Source organism: Microcaecilia unicolor, chromosome 8 (assembly GCF_901765095.1).
Source record: "Microcaecilia unicolor chromosome 8, aMicUni1.1, whole genome shotgun sequence".
Taxonomy (NCBI): domain Eukaryota; kingdom Metazoa; phylum Chordata; class Amphibia; order Gymnophiona; family Siphonopidae; genus Microcaecilia; species Microcaecilia unicolor.
The window spans coordinates 53,680,688-53,700,542 of record NC_044038.1 but is presented as its reverse complement, the minus strand read 5'-3'; the positions used below and the strand labels follow the sequence as shown (position 1 = coordinate 53,700,542).

The 19,855-nt window shown below is 45.6% G+C and overlaps 1 protein-coding gene across 1 annotated transcript in view; it reads right to left on the bottom strand.

Annotated features, from left to right (window-relative positions):
• The window catches only part of IFT140 (intraflagellar transport 140), a 681,938-nt gene that overhangs the window by 521,876 nt on the left and 140,207 nt on the right, over positions 1-19,855 (bottom strand). The window contains exon 7 of the mRNA XM_030212528.1: positions 4,162-4,253. Coding sequence (XP_030068388.1) covers positions 4,162-4,253 — 92 coding nt within the window. The remainder of the gene's footprint in view (positions 1-4,161; positions 4,254-19,855) is intronic.

Below are 19,855 nucleotides of genomic sequence, written 5' to 3'. Positions count from 1 at the left end.
CAATGTGGGCCGCTGACAGCTGTTCCAGGTTCGCTTCCGCCCACTGGCATAGATTCATGGCCTCCTTGGCTAGAGGGGCGCTCTTGGTACCTCCCTGGCGGTTGACATAGGCCACAGCTGTGGCATTGTCTGACAGGACCCGTAGTGGCTTCAACGCCAGTACTGGGAGGAACTCCAAAAGCGCCAACCGAATGGCTCTGAGTTCCAGGAGGTTGATAGACCACTTTGCCTCTGCAGGAGACCAGAGCCCCTGCACTGTCCTTCCCAAGCAGTGGGCTCCCCAGCCCGTCAAAGAGGCGTCCGTCGTGACGACAATCCACTCCGGGGTCACAAGAGGCATTCCTGCAGACAACTTGTCTGTTTTCAGCCACCAGCTCAGCGCCTTGTGCACTGCTGGGTCCAAGGGAAGGCGCACAGCATAATCCTCCGACACTGGAGTCCAGCGCTGCAGCAGAGAGTGTTGTAGTGGTCTCATATGAGCCCTGGCCCAGGGCACTACTTCCATCGTGGCCATCATAGAGCCCAACAGCTGCACATAGTCCCAAGCCCGAAGAGGAGAGGCTACTAGGAACTGGTCCACCTGAGCCTGAAGCTTGACAATCCGATTGTCTGGCAGGAACACTCTGCCCACTTGGGTGTCGAATCGAACTCCCAGATACTCCAGGGACTGAGTCGGGCGCAGCTGGCTTTTCTCCCAGTTGATGATCCACCCCAGGGAGCTCAAAAGAGCAATCACCCGGTCCACAGCTTTGCCGCACTCTGCATAAGAGGGGGCTCGGATCAACCAGTCGTCCAGATAAGGATGGACTTGTACTCCTTCCTTTCGCAGGAAGGCCTCGATGACCACCATTACTTTGGAGAAGGTCCGCGGAGCAGTAGCCAACCCGAACGGGAGGGCTCTGAACTGGAAGTGTCGGCCCAGGACTGCAAAACGCAGAAAGCGTTGAGGAGGCCAGATGGGAATATGCAAATACGCTTCCTTGATGTCCAAGGATGCCAGGAACTCCCCTGCCTTCACTGCCGCTATAACAGAGCGGAGAGTCTCCATGCGAAAGTGCCGAACTTTCAAGGCCCGATTGACCCCTTTGAGGTCGAGGATAGGCCATACAGAACCTCCTTTCTTTGGTACCACAAAGTAAATGGAGTAACGTCCCTTGCCAAGCTGATTTTCTGGCACCGGAACGACCGCACCCAGGTGGATCAGATTGTCCAAAGTCTGCTGCACTGCCACAGCTTTGACCGGAGACTTGCAGGGAGAGAGTACAAACCCGTCTCTTAAGGGTCGGCAGAACTCTAGCTTGTAGCCGTCTCTGATGACTTCCAGCACCCAAGCGTCAGAAGTTACCCTGGTCCACTCGCCCAGAAACGAGGACAGGCGTCCTCCAATCTGCACTGGGCCATGGACCAGGGCCCCGTCATTGGGTACGAGACCCTGGGGGAGGACCGGAGGGCGCACCTCCGGGACGGCGGTCTCTGCGAAAGGAATGCTGCTTGGGGGAGAAGTTCCTTTTGAAGGAAGAGGGGGCAGAGGAGCCCGACTTGCCCGGGTGGTACCGACGGGCTTCCTGAAACCGTCCTCTGGAGTTACCGGGGCGAGCACTGGCCCAAGCCCTGACCTCTGGTAACCTCTTGCCCTTAGACGTGCCGAGATCGGTCACAATTTTGTCCAGCTCGACCCCAAAGAGCAGCTTGCCTTTAAAAGGCAACTTAGCCAGGCGGGACTTAGAGGCGTGGTCAGAAGACCAATGCTTCAGCCAAAGCCACCGCCGCGCAGAGACTGTCTGAGCCATACCTTTAGCCGAGGCTCTCAAGACATCATACAGCAAGTCTGCCAAATAAGCCAAACCCGATTCCAGTGCCGGCCAATCAGCCCTCAAGGAAGGATCCGAGGGGGAAGCCCGCTGCACAATCGTCAGGCACGCCCTGGCCACATAGGAGCCGCAAACTGAGGCCTGCAAACTTAAAGCAGCCGCCTCGAAGGACGACCTTAAGGCCGCCTCCAATCTTCTGTCTTGGGCGTCCTTTAGGGCCATGCCACCGTCCACCGGCAACGCCGTTTTCTTAGTCACCGCAGTGATTAAAGAATCCACGGTAGGCCAAAAAAAGGCCTCCCGTTCACTTTCAGGCAGAGGATAGAGGCGGGACATAGCCCTAGCCACTTTGAGGCTCGCTTCCGGGACATCCCATTGAGCCGAAATCAAGGTGTGCATGGCATCATGCACGTGGAAGGTTCTAGGCGGGCGCTTCGTCCCCAGCATAATGGCGGAGCCAACAGGAGCTGAGGGAGAGACTTCCTCCGGAGAGGAAATCTTCAAAATGCTCATGGCCTGCACTAACAGGTTGGGCAAGTCCTCTGAGCGAAAAATCCACGCTGCAGAGGGGTCATCCGCTCCATCCGAGCGGGAATCCGTCTCCTCCAAGGAATCCCCAAAGGACCGTTGGGAGAACCCAGATACGCTGCTCTCATCTACATCAGAGGTGACAGAGTCCTCTAAGGCCTGGAAATCCACCCGAGGGCGTTTACTTCCGGGGGCCTCAACCCCTTTATCGGACAAGGGAGCCGGGGCAGCGTTTTGCATAAGGAAGGCCTGATGCAGCAGCAAAATGAAGTCGGGGGAGAAACACCCCAGACTGTGCACTTCAGCAGCCTGGGCCACAACCCTAGACGCACCCTCAACCGGCGCTCGCAAGAGCGGGGGAGAAACATTTTGCATCCAAAATGGCGTCCGGCGCGACACTCCGCGAAGGAGCCGCGCGGGAAGAACGGCGCTTAACTTTGGCCGCTTTTTTGCCGTCGCCCAAATCAAGGGCGGCCATAGAATTAACGTCTCCCACCTCAAGGGCGGCCCAAGAAGAAGCCGTCCTAGCAGAGTGGCTGGCCAAGATGGCGGAGGCGAGCAGCGGGGCATGGGCGTTTATGGCGGGAAAAAACGCCGCACCGGAGGAAGAACCGGGACACTGACCGGCCTCCAAACTGACACCCAACAAGGGCAAATCAGACTTTAAGACCCCCGCATCCCCGCTAGAAGCGCACACGTGGTCCGGGGAGCGATTCTTTGCGCCCTCGTCCTCCGACGCCATAGGCCACGTGGAGACCGATCGGGGAACCCCCTGCCCGCTACAAAAATGTAAAAATTACCTGCTTCTCGCTCCGAGCTGTAACGAACTGGTGTCCCAGTGAGAAGCTGCAATAAACATTTAAATAAACGCCCTTAAGGACGTCCAAAAATTTTTTTTTTTCAACGGAGCCAGCGGGAGGGGGGAGAAAAGGAGGGACCTGGCACCACCAGGTTTGCACTTGCTCAAGAAGAGCCCTCAACCCCAGGTACTCAACAAAACCTATAAATTAGGCTTGGAGACCTAGCCAGAGCTGCTGCTGTGTGTGACCACCACCTGCTGAGATAGAGAACATACTGAGGAGTTTCCGGCAGCACATGACCACATATAGGGAGGCAAAAGCTTTGCTCTCTATCTCCACCTGCTGGTAGATGGACACAACCCACCAGTCTATGGATTGATCAGCATGATGATATGGAAGATGGCATTTTGAAACGTTAGCCTTAAGGAGGAAGGTCATTTTCTATACAAAAGGAAGAGAGGCTGGGATCGGTTCCAGGAGAGCAACAAATCCAGCAGATCACGAAGAATAAAAATATATATATATATCTTCAAAGGTTTATTGTTGCACAGAGCAAGGGTACACTCATATATAAATAAATATGTTTTAAATGAAATTCAGATCGTAAATAAACATCACAAATAGTAAATCATAAGTTTTTATGCAATTCAAGTGAGGACATCTTAACACATTAGATTTTATTGATTTTTGAAGTTTTGATTCCCACCCTCCCCTTATTTTTTAATCAGCACTGCGTTAAAAAAAAGTATGGATTTTTTTTAAATCATCTTTTTTTGTTTTATTAAAATATACTGCTCAAATGTCCATTATTTGTATTTGGCTGAATAGTAACATATGCTATTTGGTACAGCTTTACAGTCATCAGTAAAATAATATATAAAACATTCAAAAGAAATAAGTATTTTCTAACGTAAATTGCACATACATATACCTAAATACATAGAATATGTGATGTTTCAGGTTACACTGAATACCAGATAATCTGGAATATTCACTAGAGTAGTGCCAGGCAAAAAACTCACCTAATGACGGTCTCTCCAGTTGCTGTAATTAGGAGACTGCGATCAACCCAAATTATGTCTGTCGACTGACCTGTCTTTCCACTAAGCTTCACCTATTAACAAAATCAACACTTCAGATGAAGCAAAGTAAGACTGTGTAAAATTTGCTACAGCCATCTGCACAGTTCAACAATTTTTATCATCTGCCTCTCTGCAGAGATAGTCATCAGCATTCCCCCGGCGCCCCCCCCCCCCATAAGAAGCTATTTCCTCTAGTACCAACTGCAATATTACTCTACTGTTAACCACTAAATTTCACTGAAAAAGCAATACTTATCCTCTCCTTTCATTCAATATAAGAACTACAAGTGCTACTGTTACAGTGCATCTAGCTCTGACCAGCTCAAAGAATCAGAGCAAGACATAAAAAAAACTGTTCATAAAAACAGGAACAATTAAACTGCCTGCACTGGTGCAAACATCACAAGTACTTTTTAATTGTGAAAGGATTGTATCAATAAGCAAAGTAAACTTTATGCATGATTGTGCTTTCATTGGCTCTGTCGATACTAGGTCCTACAATATATATTTGTGCCTTTTTGTGCATGGAAAATTCTTAAATAAAAATAATCTGTGTACATTGAAAAATGGAATCTGTTTTCTCCTGTTCTAAACACACTCTCAGGACACCGCCTGACGACACAGGCAAAAGTATTCGTGTGGTACAAATGCATATACTTTTATCCACACACTTGGTTCTGGGTAGGCTAAATTATGGAGCTCAAGTCAGAAATCCAACCAGTTTCTTGCATAACAGCTCAAATACTGAGTGGGCCATCACATAGCACAGGTTGCTTACCTGTAATAGAAGTTCTCTGTAGATAGCAAAATAATGCATCCACGGAAATGGTATCATTGGATGAAGGATGGATAAAAACTTTGATCTCCCGGAGCCTTGAAAAAAACTGTACAGTGGTTCCCTTGCTGGTGTGGCAACTTGTGCTTCTCAGTCTGTAATAAAGCTGGTCTGTGATTCAGGTCAAGAATGGAAGGCAGGGAGTGTGGTTGTATTAACCTGCTTTCTATGAAGACCCCCCCCCCCCCCCTCCCTTAGACTATAGGTGATGTCTTACCTGATCATTTTCTTTCCTTTAGTCCTACCAGACCAGTCCCTTATTTGTTCTGTTTGTCTGTCTTGATTAGATTGTAAGCTCTGTCAAGCAAGGACGGTCTCTTACATGTTCCGTGTATAACACTGCATACATCTAGTAGCGCTACAAAATTGATAAGTAGTAGTAGTCCAGAACATGGGGGTTATGTCCAGCGGATGAACAGTAGTTCTTCATGATTTACCCCTTAAGGGTATCATACAGCCATAGAACCTCAGTATTTGAAATGACAAAAGCAAATCGAGGTTACATACAAATGTTAGGTCAAGCACCATAATTATACTGTATGCATACCAATAAGGCACCAGAGATCTGGTACAGTAGGCATATGACAGAACACTGAGCAGCTGAAGGAGAAACCACTGTAGAATAGTGTCAGAGATCTCCTTAACTAAAAGAAATTCTATTGTATTGTATGGACAAAAAAATTGTTAAGCGAAGGAGAAGATATGGACTCCAGTAAACAGAGGTGTGCAACAAAAGCAGAAGGAAAAGCATAGTATTGACATGGAGTTCCTCTACTGAAGGTGGAAATGCTCAAATGAACATAGAAAACACTCTATGTAAAGGTGAAACGAATTGTAGAATGGAAAGGAATGGAGAACAATACATAAATGAAGTAATGTAAGACTCCACAAAGGTGGATTTCTGGATTGCTCTGGTAGGACCAAGGAAAGAAAATTATCAGGTAAGACAATTTCTCCTTCCTTACTATCCTACCGGAGACTGATCCAGAAGTTCTGAGATGTAACAAAGCAGTTCACAAATAGGGTAGAAGCTTCCAACAGATGAAACCAAACACCTATGAAATCTGAAGGCAATACTTAAAGAATGCTAAAGTATAAGAGGAACACTATTGATGCACAGATGATGTACCAGAGAAGATGCTGAGAGACCAATGCTATGGACACATTGAAGCATTATGGCCACTAGAAGCCTGAAGAGTCAGAAATACTGAGATCTTAAAAGTCTATGATACTACAAGGGTAAAGACAACTGAAACTGCAAGACCGAAATACAGCTGAGAAGTCAGGCTATAAAGTATTCAATATGCGAGGATGATACCACATCGAAAGAAGGAAGCCTAAGCCCAGCTACCACTGAGACAGCATATGAAATACAGAGATGGAAGAATAGCCAATACTACAAGGGTGAAAACCCCTGATACTATGGAGAAGTCTTTCAGATAGTGAAATGCTGAAGACCTTGGATATATAAAGAGTCTGCAAGACATTTGCTTTGAAAAGAAATTACAGCAGTCACCATGAACCTCCACCATAGGAGAACCTGGCATATAAAATGACAGGTGGAAACAACTTCCAACGCATAGGCATGACTAAGAAGAAACTATGCTTCTATGATAACTAGAAGTGCAGTAACTTCTCCAACATCATTCCTTAGACCACTTTATCAGCTTTGTACAAATAGGGAATCTTCTTTGTAGTTTCTGTTGTGCTGTGCTTGGTGCCGATTCAACCCTATCTCTCTCAGCCTGGCTATTCTTTGTGGACCTCCTCTTGGAATTGTTTCTGTATAAAAAAAAAAAAAAGAAAAGAGAGAGAAAGACAGAGAGAAAAAAGCATTCACAAAGCTTTTTGTGATCAGGTGTAGGGACTTCTGAAGGTGTAGGATGACTCCTGTTTTCAGCTTCCACATTTCTCATTTGTCTTTTGTTTCTGCTCTTTTTGTGGGTTCCACAGTTCTTCTTGTTGGCAACTAATTTTGATGGTTCTCTAGGAGAATTATGGCCTCTCTTCTTGCACATCTTACATGTTTTCACATATAGAAGCTGCACAAAATCCAACAAATCCTGTTAGAAAAAAACATGTTCTCCCTTCTTTCCTCCTCACTCTTTTCCTCTCCCTATCTCTTGAGAATTTTTTTGGCACTGGAGCCATCACTTATTCAAGAAGCTCATCACTGAGGACAGGCAAGGTATTGCACCTACTAGGTGGTGGTGTAGTTTTTGGTTGTGCTTTACTCTTTTCCTCTCAGAAATAGTTTTGCCTATTCTCAAGGAAATAACTCAGTTTTACTCTTATAGCCTTACTGCCATTTAATCTGTAAGCTCCTGTGCATAACCTAAGTTCCATTTAGCCACATAAGTATTAGCTGTGCTTTTTCTCGCAGAATCAATGGCATTCCCCCTCATTGCATCAGCTATGCTCTCCTTTCAGCATCAGCTGCTCATTTTCTCTCTGCATTACCTGCACATCTCTTCACAGTTTCAGCTGCATTTCTCCTCACAGCATCAGATACGCTTTTCTCCCCAGCTATAAAGTAGCGCACCTAACAGCACTCCTTCTCCTCCTCATAGCATTAACTAAGAAGGATCAGAGATGCTTCTCTTCACAAAAAACAAGACCAGCTGTGCTTCTTTATACAGGAATGCTTCTTTACACAAGGGTGTTTCTCCAGTCAGGGTCACCTGCACTTCAGGATTACAAGCATTTCTCCTTGCAAGCTCACTTGCATTTCTCCTCTTTTTTTTTGTTTCCATTTATTTTTATTGTTTTCAGTAATAAACTCCAAGACAATTAGAACATTTCTAATACACCAAATGTGCTATATAATAACCATCCATAACAAATTTGTATGTTCACGGCCCCTCCCCAAGTAACTCTATTGACTCAGCCTTTTCCATTATATTGTCACATACTGTTAGTCAGAGGTGTTCAGTGAGGATGACCATTGTTCATAAGGATTCCAGATTTTCTGATGTTGCAACAAACATCCTGTGCATAGAGCTGTAAGTTTTGATAGCAGGCAGATATAATCCAGCTTTCGTGTAACTCCCTGGAGATCTGGGAGAGATGGCTGTTTCCAGGCCGCTGCCAAGACCAGCTTACTCGCCACAAATACATGTATGGAATTCTGGACTCCCCCTGGCTTAAAGTGCAACAAGCAATGATCAATTTTCATTGGGTAGTTCACCCCTGTCACCTCATTTAAAAATTTCAATATCCTTGCTCAATAGTTCTGAGCATGTTTACAAGTCAACCAGATACGAAACATATCTCCTATTTCATCACACTGACACCAGCACTGGGCCGACCCTGTCCGGAACATCTTAGCCATGCGATTGGGGGGGGGGGGGGGTATAGTACCAGTAATAATAGTATTTTATGTCCACTTTCAACCATGGCACTAGATACCGAGACTTTAAGCAAGGATCTGAATGCCAATTTCCACTGTGGGAATGTATACGTCACTCCTAAAGTCGCTCCCCATTTAATCAAATAATGTTCCACCGGGTTGTTATATGACAGTAGAGCCGCATATAGTCTCGATATGCTTCCCCTTCCCCCCGCTCCCATCAGCTCACACTCCAACTTAGTTTCAGGTAAGCTGAGCTCCCCCTGTGCCCTTCGCTTTATAAAATCTCGCACTTGCTAGTACTGCAAAGCTTGTAAGGGGGATAGCCCATGCTCCCTGCACAGCTCTTCAAAGGGTACCATCTTATCCTCCACCCACATCTGTGCTAATTCATTCAGTCCCATGTCCTCTCATGTGCGGTAAGCTACGTCTTGCGTGCCCGGCCCAAACTGGGGAGCAAAGCAAAGGAACATATGTCGAAAGTACATGCGCCCCAGGAAGAACTTTTCTCGGAGTTTACCCCAGATACATAAGGGCCACCATATCAAGTGTGGGCTTTTCTTGATTAGCTCTCCTAAATCTTGTTTAGTCAGCCAGGGAATAGCCCTTAGTGGAGAGGGTCTCATCCATCCCTGCTCTATCTTTGTCCACAATTTCCCTGTGTCTTGGAGCCATGTTGCTATCACTCTAAGAAGCGCTGCCTGAAAATACGATAAGAAGAAAGGGACCCCCATCCCTCCTCGCTCCTTTGGCTGGTACATTACTTCCCTCCTAACCCGTGGGGGTCTTTTTTTCCAGATAAATGAGAAGACTTTGTTCTGGAGGCCCCGTAAAAAGCTATCTGGAGCTGAAATAGGTAATGCCATAAAGAGGTATAAGATTCTAGGGAGTATAACCATTTTAACTGCGTTAATCCGCCCAATCCATGACAATGTCAGACCCTCCCATCTTTATAAATCTTGAAAAAGCCGCTGTACTATAGCGGAGAAGTTAAACTGAAAAAGCTCTTCAATGTGTCTCGGGATGTTAACCCCTAAATATCGGATATATCGTGATGCCCATCGATATGGAAATGTTTGTTGTAATCGTGTTTTTTGCTCAGTGGATATATTTATGTCCAGCGCCTCAGATTTATCAAGATTAATCTTGAAGCCCGAAAGCGCCCCATAGGCCTGAAGCACCTCAAGTACTCTCGGGAAGGCGGTCTCGGGATCTCTCAGCATAAGCAATATATCATCTGCAAAAAGGAGAGCACGTGTTTCCAAACCTCCCAGCCATGGTCCCCGAATGTCAGGGTGTATCCTTATCTTCACTGCCAGTGGTTCCATCACTATAGCAAAGAGCATGGGAGACAACGCACAACCTTGCCGTGTCCCCCTGTGTAATAAGAAGGCCTCCGAGAGCTTTCCATTTACACAAATCGAGGCCATGGGGGTCTTATAAATCAATTGAAGCCAGTAAATAAATCACTCCAAAAATCCCATTTTGTCTAATACTGCAAATAGGAAAGACCAGCTCACTCTATCAAACACCTTTTCAGCGTCTAACAGGATACATAAGGGGGAGTGCGTGTCTTGTGCATGATAGACCATATGTAAGGCTCTACGTATGTTATCAAATGTCTGTCTCCTATGTACAAATCCTGCCTGATCTTCATGGACCAGGGAGGGCAGATATCTCTGTAACCGAGTTGCTAGAATCTTCATAAAGATTTTGTAATCTATCCCTAAGAGAGATATAGGCCTGTAGGACCCGCAGATTTGGGGGTCTTTCCCCGGTTTGGGGATAACTGTTATACTAGCTAAGTTCCATGCTGATGGGAGCCCCGAGCTAATCTCCAGGGAGTTAAACAGTTTCAACAATAATGGGGCCAGTAGCCTCCCAAATGCCTTATAGAATTTATTGGTAAACCCATCGGGTCCCGGGGCTTTTCCGGTAGGAAGCCCCTTGATGGTTTGATTGATCTCTTCTAGCTCAATGGGAAGTGATAACGCTTGGTTAGCACTTATAGCCAATCTGGGAAGTTCTGTGCCCTCTAGGTAGTTCTCCATATCTTCTGCTGTTACCTCTTCGCCCTTAGTATATAGCATTTCATAATAATCCTTGAATGCAGATTCTATGTATTCAGAATCTGTATGAATCCCCCCTCCCTCATCTCTCAAGCTCACAATCACACTACGAGTTGTGTTTTGCTTAAGCCTGCAGGCTAAAAGCCAACTAGCTTTATTGCCAAACTCATAATGTGATTGTCGGGCCTTCTAGAGCTTCTCCAACAAATCCGCCAACTCAAGATCACATATTTGATTCCAAAGCTTGGGGATACGGTCTAGAACATCTGATGTCGGCCCAAGCCCATCCCGATAAATTCTAGCCTCCTCTTGCTCTAATTGCCTCCGGAGTTCAGCTTCCCTAGTTGATTGCTGTTTCCTTATATGTGCCTTTAATGCTATCAAATGGCCCCGCATGACCGCTTTAAATCCTTCCCAAAGAATAATAGGCGTGACTTCCACATTATCATTGAACTGGACGTAGTCTTTGATATTTTGTTCCAGGCTAGCCACATTGATCGGGTCTTGTAGAAGAGCATCGTCCAGACGCCAATTCTCCCTCTCCCCTCGGGGTGTAGGTAAGACCAGTTGCATCAATACTGGGGAGTGATCTGACCAGGTGCGGGGCAATATCTGATGGGTCCAATCAACCCCAATATAGAGGCCTCCCCTAGCCAGAAATCAATCCTAGAAGAAGATTGGTGGACTGTGGAGAAATATGTATAACTGCGCACCAACAGATTAACCTGGCGCCATAAGTCTATTAAATGGCAGTGTGTAATAAATTCCTGCAACCTTGGCTCTATCCTTTTGACCATAGCATACACCGCTGGAGGAATTATCCAAGTGGGATTGTAGAGTGAGATTAAAGTCTCCTCCCACAATTAGGGAGCCCTCTATGTTTTTCTGAACTAGCTGATCCAGTTCGGAGAAGAATCCCCCCCCCCCGATCATGTTAGATCCGTAAACATTTATTATTGTATATACCCGTCCTGCAAATGAAAAAACCACCAACAGATATCTCCCTCCCTTATCTCTAACAACTTTTATGTTTAAATCTGTTTATTGGCAAAAAAATTTCAAAAGCATGTACATATAACTCTGACGAGACATCTCACCCAACATGGGTCACAATTATCCATCAGTTATCTAATTTCAATAACTTTTTTTTTACTATTTTCTCCCCAACTAACCGAACATCCCTCCCCTCTATCCCTCCATATCCCTTCCCCCCTTTCCTTTCCTTTCCTTCTCCCTCCAAGCCTCTTCCCTTTCTTATTCCTTCTCCGTTCCTCATACACCCATTGTCAGTCTCAAATATCCAACTGGGCAGTCTTAATGTAGTCATCTGTTCAGTAAACGACTCCGTGCAGCCGGTGTCATAGTGCTCAGAAATGGGCTCCAACAGCACAGCCATTCCTCCCCCTTCGCTGATGAAAAGTTTTTAATGGCTACTCGTTCTGTACGAATCAAATCAATTATACGTAATCTCCATTGTTGAAGTGTAGGTTGTCTGTTAGTTGTCCATTCGGCTAGGATTGACTGTTTTACAATTATAATTGATTTCCTCAGGAAAGCTTTTAATCCCTTTGGGCTAGGAGATGTAAGTTTGTAACATCCAAACAATAGCTTGGCATCCTCTTGCCATGTCACCTGCCACTGTCCAGATATTTGGGCTGCCAATGCCTTCCAGAATGTCTTTATGCCGGCGCAGAACCACACCATGTGGCCTAGCGTTGTTCCTTCTGCCCCGCATTTAGGGCATGACCCCCATGGTGAGGGCCCCATGTGAAATGCCCTTCTTGGGGCTATATACACCCGCAAGGCCAATTTGTATTGTAGTTCCCAGTGTATCAAATAGTCTGTGACCCTGCGGATGGACACTATGTGTTCTTTCAACTCCTCTGCAGTCAGGTCGAACTGCAGGTCTTTTTTCCAAGTTAGGGCTAACTGTCCATAGTTTATTTCCGGAAGAGTATCTTTGATGTGGCAATGGTGAAAAGTCAGGGGAATCTGTACTTGTGCCTCCAGCGAGTAAGCCGCTGGCAATTCTTCTTGAACATCTTCCGTTAGGTCTATCCAGGGGAGGGTGCGAATATAATGTTGCAGTTGGGTATGATGCAACTCATCATTCAGGGGGATTGAGTATTCTGCTTGCAACTCTGGAAAGGATTTGTTTCCCCTCCCGTGTCAAGACATGTAAAAGATATATTATCCCTCGTCGCCTCCAGCTCATAAAGGCCGGGTAAAGGCAGCCTGGTTGAAACTGTGGGTTCTGTGCAACAGAAAGGAATGGAGTCACTTTTGTTGAAAATTGGTGGAGCCGGCAAATCCACTGCCAGGTTGCCTTTGCAGAACTCATTATTCCTGTGAGTTTTAGTATATTTGGTATCTCCCCTCCCGCTGTGTGCAAACAGTTACTGAAGTGCACTTCTGGGAGAAGTTATAATTCCAATTCGGTGTTAGAAAACTTTGATTGGGAGCGGAACCATTCGTTGATGTGTCACATACCACTGGCAACAGTAATGTTCTTCATACTAATTAATCCCAACCCACCATACTCCACCGGTGTGTACAAGGTTTGGAGGGGCAGGCGTGCTCTTTTCCCTTTCCCTTTCCAGAGAAATTGTCTTAACATGCTATGTAGCACTTTCTCCTCCCTGCGCTTTAACACCAAAGGCAAAATCTGGAATACATATAGCCACTTGGGGATTATAAACATGTTATATACTGCTATTCTGCCCAGTAAGTTCAATGGGAGAGATTCCCACCCGCAGAGCCTCTGTCTTGTGTCTTTCAGTAGTAACTGGATATTCTGTGTGTACAGCAGGGGCGTAGCTATGGGTGGGCCTGTGTGGGCCCAGGCCCACCCAATCTCGGCCCAGGCCCAGCTAGTCTTTTGCAATGATGACAACGACGGACTGAATCTAAGACTCTTCTTGCCCGCAGCGGCGAGCGGGCGGGCGTAAAAGCAGCCAGGCTCGACTCCGTCCTTCACTTCCTGCCCTCTCAGCGTTCCGCCCGCCCGAAAGGAAATGACATCAGAGGAAGGCGGGACGGCGCAGAGAGAGGGCAGGAAGCGAAGGACAGAGTCGAGCCTGGCTGCTTGCTGCTTTTACGCCCGCCCATTGGCCGCTGCAACTTCGGGAGTGGAGTGGAAGTGAGCCAGCAGCCAGCCCATCTAGTCCACTCAAGGAGGGGGAATCCTCATTGATATCACAGTGGCATGGAGATTCCCTGTCTTTCACGAGGCTGGGAAGCAGGTAGAGTGCAGGTGGAGATTCCCCCGACCAGGGGAGCTGCGACACTTAACATCTCTCTGCGTTAGATCTGCGCAGGAAGTAGTTAAGGGCAACTTAGGCAAGTACAGATGAGGGATCACAGCAGGGGTAGGGGTGGGGGGTGGCAAGAAAGATTCTTGCACACCCGTGGACTGGCTCCCTATAATGAGGAGCGTGTTCAGCCATCCTGGGTTTGCGTTCTGTAGGAAAATCAATGGGACGATCAGAGGCTGCAAAGCCACACGTATTGCCCAAGGTATTTAAAGAATTAAACCTTTTTTAGTAAGGCCTCGAGGTAGAAAATGAATTATGCCACGTCCTTAATTTGCCTTTAAATGAGAAATTGTTTCTCTCTATTAACTCTAATTTCTCTTGTAGATGGGCATCTAATTGCAAAAAATACCTTGAGATTAATGTTCCTAATCATTTAATACTCTATATAAGGTCCGCTACCCAGAGGTAATATGAAGGAGAGGAAAAGATTTATGTTGCTGTATGCTACTCACACCTAGTGCCCGCCCATATTAGCTCTGGGCCCACCCAAAATGTCAGGTCTGCCTACGCCACTGGTGTACAGTTGCGTCAAATCAGCTGGTATCCATACCTCTAGATATTTCAACGCCCCATCCGTCCGTTGGAAGGGGAGCCCCCCGTGTCATGGACCCTTGGATCCCCTCCTACCCCCATGGCTTGGGATTTATCAAGATTCAACGAAAAGCCGGCTACTCGCCTATACTCCTTCAAAATTGTCAATAACGGTCCCACCGATCGTTTTATGTCTGAGATGATCACCAGTAAGTCATCTGCGTATGCCAGAGTCTTGATATGGTGTCCCACTACCTGCACTCCCTTCACTGCCCCGGTGCTATGTATGTGTTTAAGTAAGGGTTCTAAAGACAGCACAAACAGTAAAGGGGACAGTGGGCATCCCTGTCGTGTCCCACGCTCTATGTCAAACCCGGGTGCCAATATGCCATTAGTAACTACCGCTGCGCGTGGGCGTTCATATAATGTTTTAATAGCCTTCTGAAACCAACCATTGAATCCCATATGTGTTAGCATTTGAAAAAGGAAGTCCCAGCTGACTGTCAAAAGCCTTTTCGGCATCTAGACTTAACATAGCGGGTCTTCCCTCCTCTTGACACTGTGCCATCGCCACCAGTAGCTTCCTGACATTTCAGACTGAGTGTCGAGTTCTAACAAAGCCAGCTTGATCTGGTCCAACCAATCTGGGCAGGATGGGTGCTAGCCATTCTGCCAGTATCTTTGCTATTAATTTTGTATCAACATTCAGCAAAGATATCGGTCTATAACACTCGGCCAGTTCTTTTGGCTTGTTCGGTTTGGGCATTAAGGTTATGGTTGTGGTGTTGGCATAACGTGGGAATGTACCAGCATCTATTACATCTTCAAAATATGCAAGCAGTGCCCCTATGGCCCTGGGCGGTAGCATTTTGTAGTATTCCCCTGAGAACACATCGGGCCCAGAAGCTGAATGCAGTTTTAACTTTTTGATCGCGGCTTGTACCTCCCTGGGTGTCAACGGGGCGTTCAAGGCCTCTGTCTCAGTTAATATTGGTAGGTCAGCCTGTGCCAGGTATTGTGCAATTTCTTGTGTGCCTGCCACTGACTCTCGGCTGTACAAAGAAGCAAAGTGTGTGCTGAGAATATGTGCTCTCTCTGCCGGGTTATTTGTAATCTTGCCCGATTTATCTTTAAGTGCGTCTATCGTTCTAGGACCTCCCCAGGTTTTTATAACCCGAGCTAACATCCTTCCGAGTTTATTACCATATCTGTGCAGCTTATATTTCCTGTATATTAAAGAGCGTGTTTCTTTTTCATGCAATAGGGTATTTGAGTGACACTTGGGTTGCTTTTAAATTTTCTAAGGTCTGTGCACTGGGGCGTTGGATATGTGCTCGCTTGGCTTTTTTCAATTGTTGTTCCAGGTGCAATATGCTAGCAGCCGTACGTTTTTTTCTTTAAACTAACATAGGCAATAACATCCCCTCTAAGTACGGCCTTGGAGGCAGACCAAAACAGTTCTGACCTATCTTCCTGTTGGATATTATTTAGCATGTAGTCATTCCATTTCTCCGATATATACTTTTGAAACTGTCGGTCTGTATATAAGTATGCAAGACTACTACTACTACTACTATTTAGCATTTCTATAGCGCTACAAGGCATACGCAGCGCTGCACAAACATAGAAGAAAGACAGTCCCTGCTCAAAGAGCTTACAATCTAATAGACAAAAAATAAAGTAACCAAATCAATTAATGTGTACAGGAAGGAGGAGAGAAGGGTAGGTGGAGGCGAGTGGATACAAGTGGTTACGAGTCAAAAGCAATGTTAAAGAGGTGGGCTTTCAGTCTAGATTTAAAGGTGGCCACGGATGGGGCAATACGTAGGGGCTCAGGAGGTTTATTCCAGGCGTAGGGTGCAGTGAGACAGAAGGCGCGAAGTCTGGAGTTGGCAATAATGGAGAAGGAAACAGATAAGAAGGATTTATCCATGGAGCGGAGTGCACGGGAAGGGGTGTAGGGAAGGACAAGTGTGGAGAGATACTGGGGAGCAGCAGAGTGAGTACATTTATAGGTTAGTAGAAGAAGTTTGAACAGGATGCGAAAACGGATAGGGATCCAGTGAAGCGACTTGAGGAGAGGGGTAGTATGAGTAAAGCGACCCTGGCGGAAGATAAGATGGGCAGCAGAGTTTTGAACCGATTGGAGAGGGGAGAGGTGACTAAGTGGGAGGCCAGCAAGAAGCAGATTGCAGTAGTCTAAACGAGAAGTGACAAGGGTGTGAATGAGGGTTTTGGTAGAGGGCTCGGAACACATATTTAACTGCAATATATTTAATTATACATTTACAAGAGAATCTTAAAAAAAAGGTGCCCCCTAATTGCAAAACTGCAGGCTTCAATATCAAGAACTGTTTGCGCATTCATTGAGTTTCGCTTGAGACATCAGGAAATAATTGAATTTTAAAACCTAGAAATAACTTCTCTCTATTCTTAAAGAACATACGAAATAACTCTTGTTTATCAGGTAACAAAGTCACGGTTGCTACCAAAGAACCTACCGTGGCTAAATCTGAATCAGAAGTGTCCAACCGAGCAGATACATCAAGGGAATTTTGCAGTTGATCTGATGCTTTCTTCGGTAAATAATACACTTCAGTGAAAGGAGGCAAGTTATCTTCTGATATTCCCAGTATTTCTTTTAAATAACGTTTTAACATTTCCAAAGGTCTCACCAATGTGACCCTTGGAAAATTAATAAATCGAAGGTTATTTTCAAATCAATGATGTTTGTACATTTTCTATATTTGATATGTTCCTTTCCACATGTTGTTAAGGATTTAATTTCAGTTTCATTTTTGTCCATTCTCTGCTCAATCTGGAAGACTTTCTGTGTAACTGTTAACTTGTGTAAGAAAAGTAGACAGATTTAATTGAAAACTTTCAAAATAAAGCTGTGAAAGGGAAAGTACTACAAATAGGTGATTTTAATATGCCAGATGCTGACTGGGGTATCCCTACTGAAGGGTCTTCTAGGATCCTGGATTCTCTACAGAAAGAACTGTTCCAGCAGTTGGCAATGGAACCCATGTGGGATAGGGAACACTGGACATAGCATTTATGAATGGGGAGAGCATTTCTGATGTTACAACAAGTGATCATCTGGCTTCCAGTGACCACCAGATGGTGTGGTTTAATACTGACAGGTGTGGAAAGGGTTAATTCAAAAGTGAAGGCTCTAGGCTTCATAAAAACTAACTTTGTCAAGATGGGGGATTACCTCAAAGAGTTGCTAGCTGGATGGGAACATCTGGAAGAAAGGAAAGCAGTGAGCAAAACAGAAAGGAGCTATTTTAACCCTTTAGTGTCCAATGTTCCCATCAATCTGTTCCAATATGGCTTATTATGGGAACATTGGACACTAAAGGGTAAGGCAAACCATTTTGTAAAGAAAGTAAATAAAAGTAAAGAGGAAAAGATGGCCACTTTGGGTTTCAAAAGTAGTAACCAAAAAGTTAAAAGAGGTTAGCCTTCATAAACTAGAAGAGATCACAGAAAGAGAAAGACAGGTGACAATATCTGCAAAAGCGAAGAGAAGCTGGTAAAGCAGTCAGGAAAACAAATATGCAAATGGAAGAAAAAATAGCCTACACAGTAAAATGGAGGGACATGACATTTTTTAGATATGTTAGTAATAGGAGGAAGTGCAAAAATAGCATTGTGAGATTCAAAGGTGAAGAGGAATATATAGCTAATAACGAAAAGGTGGAATTGCTTAACAAATATTTCTGTTCTAAAACGTAACGCAGACTAATAGGTTGGACCCCTCCTGTATCATTTAATGTAATATAGTCAATTGATACAGGAGGGGTCCAACCTATTAGTCTCTGGGAAGGGCTAAAAGCGGTCTTGAGAGGACAATTAATAGCTCTGCAAGCATACCTTAACAAAAAAAAAATTAGAGCAAGGGGCAACACTTAGAAAAACATTGGAAAAGTTAGAGGGTGACCATAAAAGAGATCCAACTAATAGTTTGGTAGGGCGCGAAATTCAGCACATCAGACAACAATTAAATGAAATACGGATGGCAGATATTGCTGTGCAACTCCAACAAGAACACTATGAATTTGGAAACAGGGCAAGTAGGTTGCTAGCATATAAGCTGAACAAAAGAGCACAGCGCAACTGGATTTCGAGTATCACTAGCAGAACAGGGGTCAGTTTCACTCAAACAGAGGATATACAAGCAGAATTTAGGGATTTTTATGTGCAGCTATACCAATCAGAACAGACAGCAACGCAGCAGGATATAGAAAATTATATACGGAGGAAGTGACGTCATCGCTGGTGGATGGACGCCTGACGAGAGAGCTCCGCTCCTGACGGAATTAAAATAAGATAAAACCCCTCCAAATCGAGCGAAATACCCGCAGCTTTATATCGGAAGGATAGCTAAACTTATGGCAGCCCGAAAGAGTCTTGCAAAGTTCAAGTTTACGGGTGAAAAAGGCGAGGCAATCAAGATCGCGGGATCGCGATCGGGCACACGAGGCGGCAAGATGGCGGCCGGAGATTCCGAAACAGATTCGGACCCCGAGGAATCAGCAGTGAGCGGCACAGATCTGGATAGAAATGAAGTGGCACGATGGTTTAAAGAATTAAAAGCAGAAATGATAGCCACCCGGAAGGGAATACAGTCATCCGTGGCAGAGCTCCATGAGGAGCTGAAAGACATTGGATTGCGGGTGGCTGAGACTGAGGAGCGAGTAGACACGCTGCGGGAAGAGGTGCAGACACTACAGGCAGCACTGAAGAAAGAGCAGCAGCTCAGATCAGATATGGAACAAACAGTAGAAGATTTGGAAAATCGTTCACGGAGATGCAATCTCAGATTTAAAGGAATCCCAGAAGAAGAACAATTTAGAGATGACATGAAAGTGGTGCAGGAGATTAGTGCACACATACTTAAAGAGCGGCCTGGAGGAGAAGACCAACTGGAGAGAGAACTACCAGTCCTGGACAGAGCACACTGGAGCTTGGGGCCACAGAGGGGCGGGCAACCCCGAGACATTATTGCAGCTCGCATAATGGGAGACTTCAATTGGAAAAACTGTAAACCAAAAATTTATCAAGATTTGGCCCGAACCACTCTTCAGAAACGGAAGGAGTTTAAAGAGGTGACTCAATACTTGCAGCGGATGGGTCTAAGATACCAGTGGATGTACCCATTTGGGCTCCAGGTCACAGTCGGGACCACACACAGAAGGCTGCAATCACCTAAAGGGGCCTGGAAGACCCTGAGAGAAATGGGGTGTGAGGACTTGCCAAATAGGGAGAGCTCAACACCGCACCGCAAGCAGACACCTGTGAAAGACCAGAGCTCCGGAGGGAACCAGACCAGAGGAGAAAAGGACCTTAACATTGCGAAGGAAAGGCGGAGAGAATCCGAAGATGAAGGAGTGGACTGAGTAATACTAGATAAGCTATTCATGAGGACTTAAGTTTTCGTACACAGCGAATTAAGCTATAGAACTATAAAGTAATATGAAAGATCACTGAGGCTGCGGGATTGAAGGGGAGGTTTGATTGGGGAGGG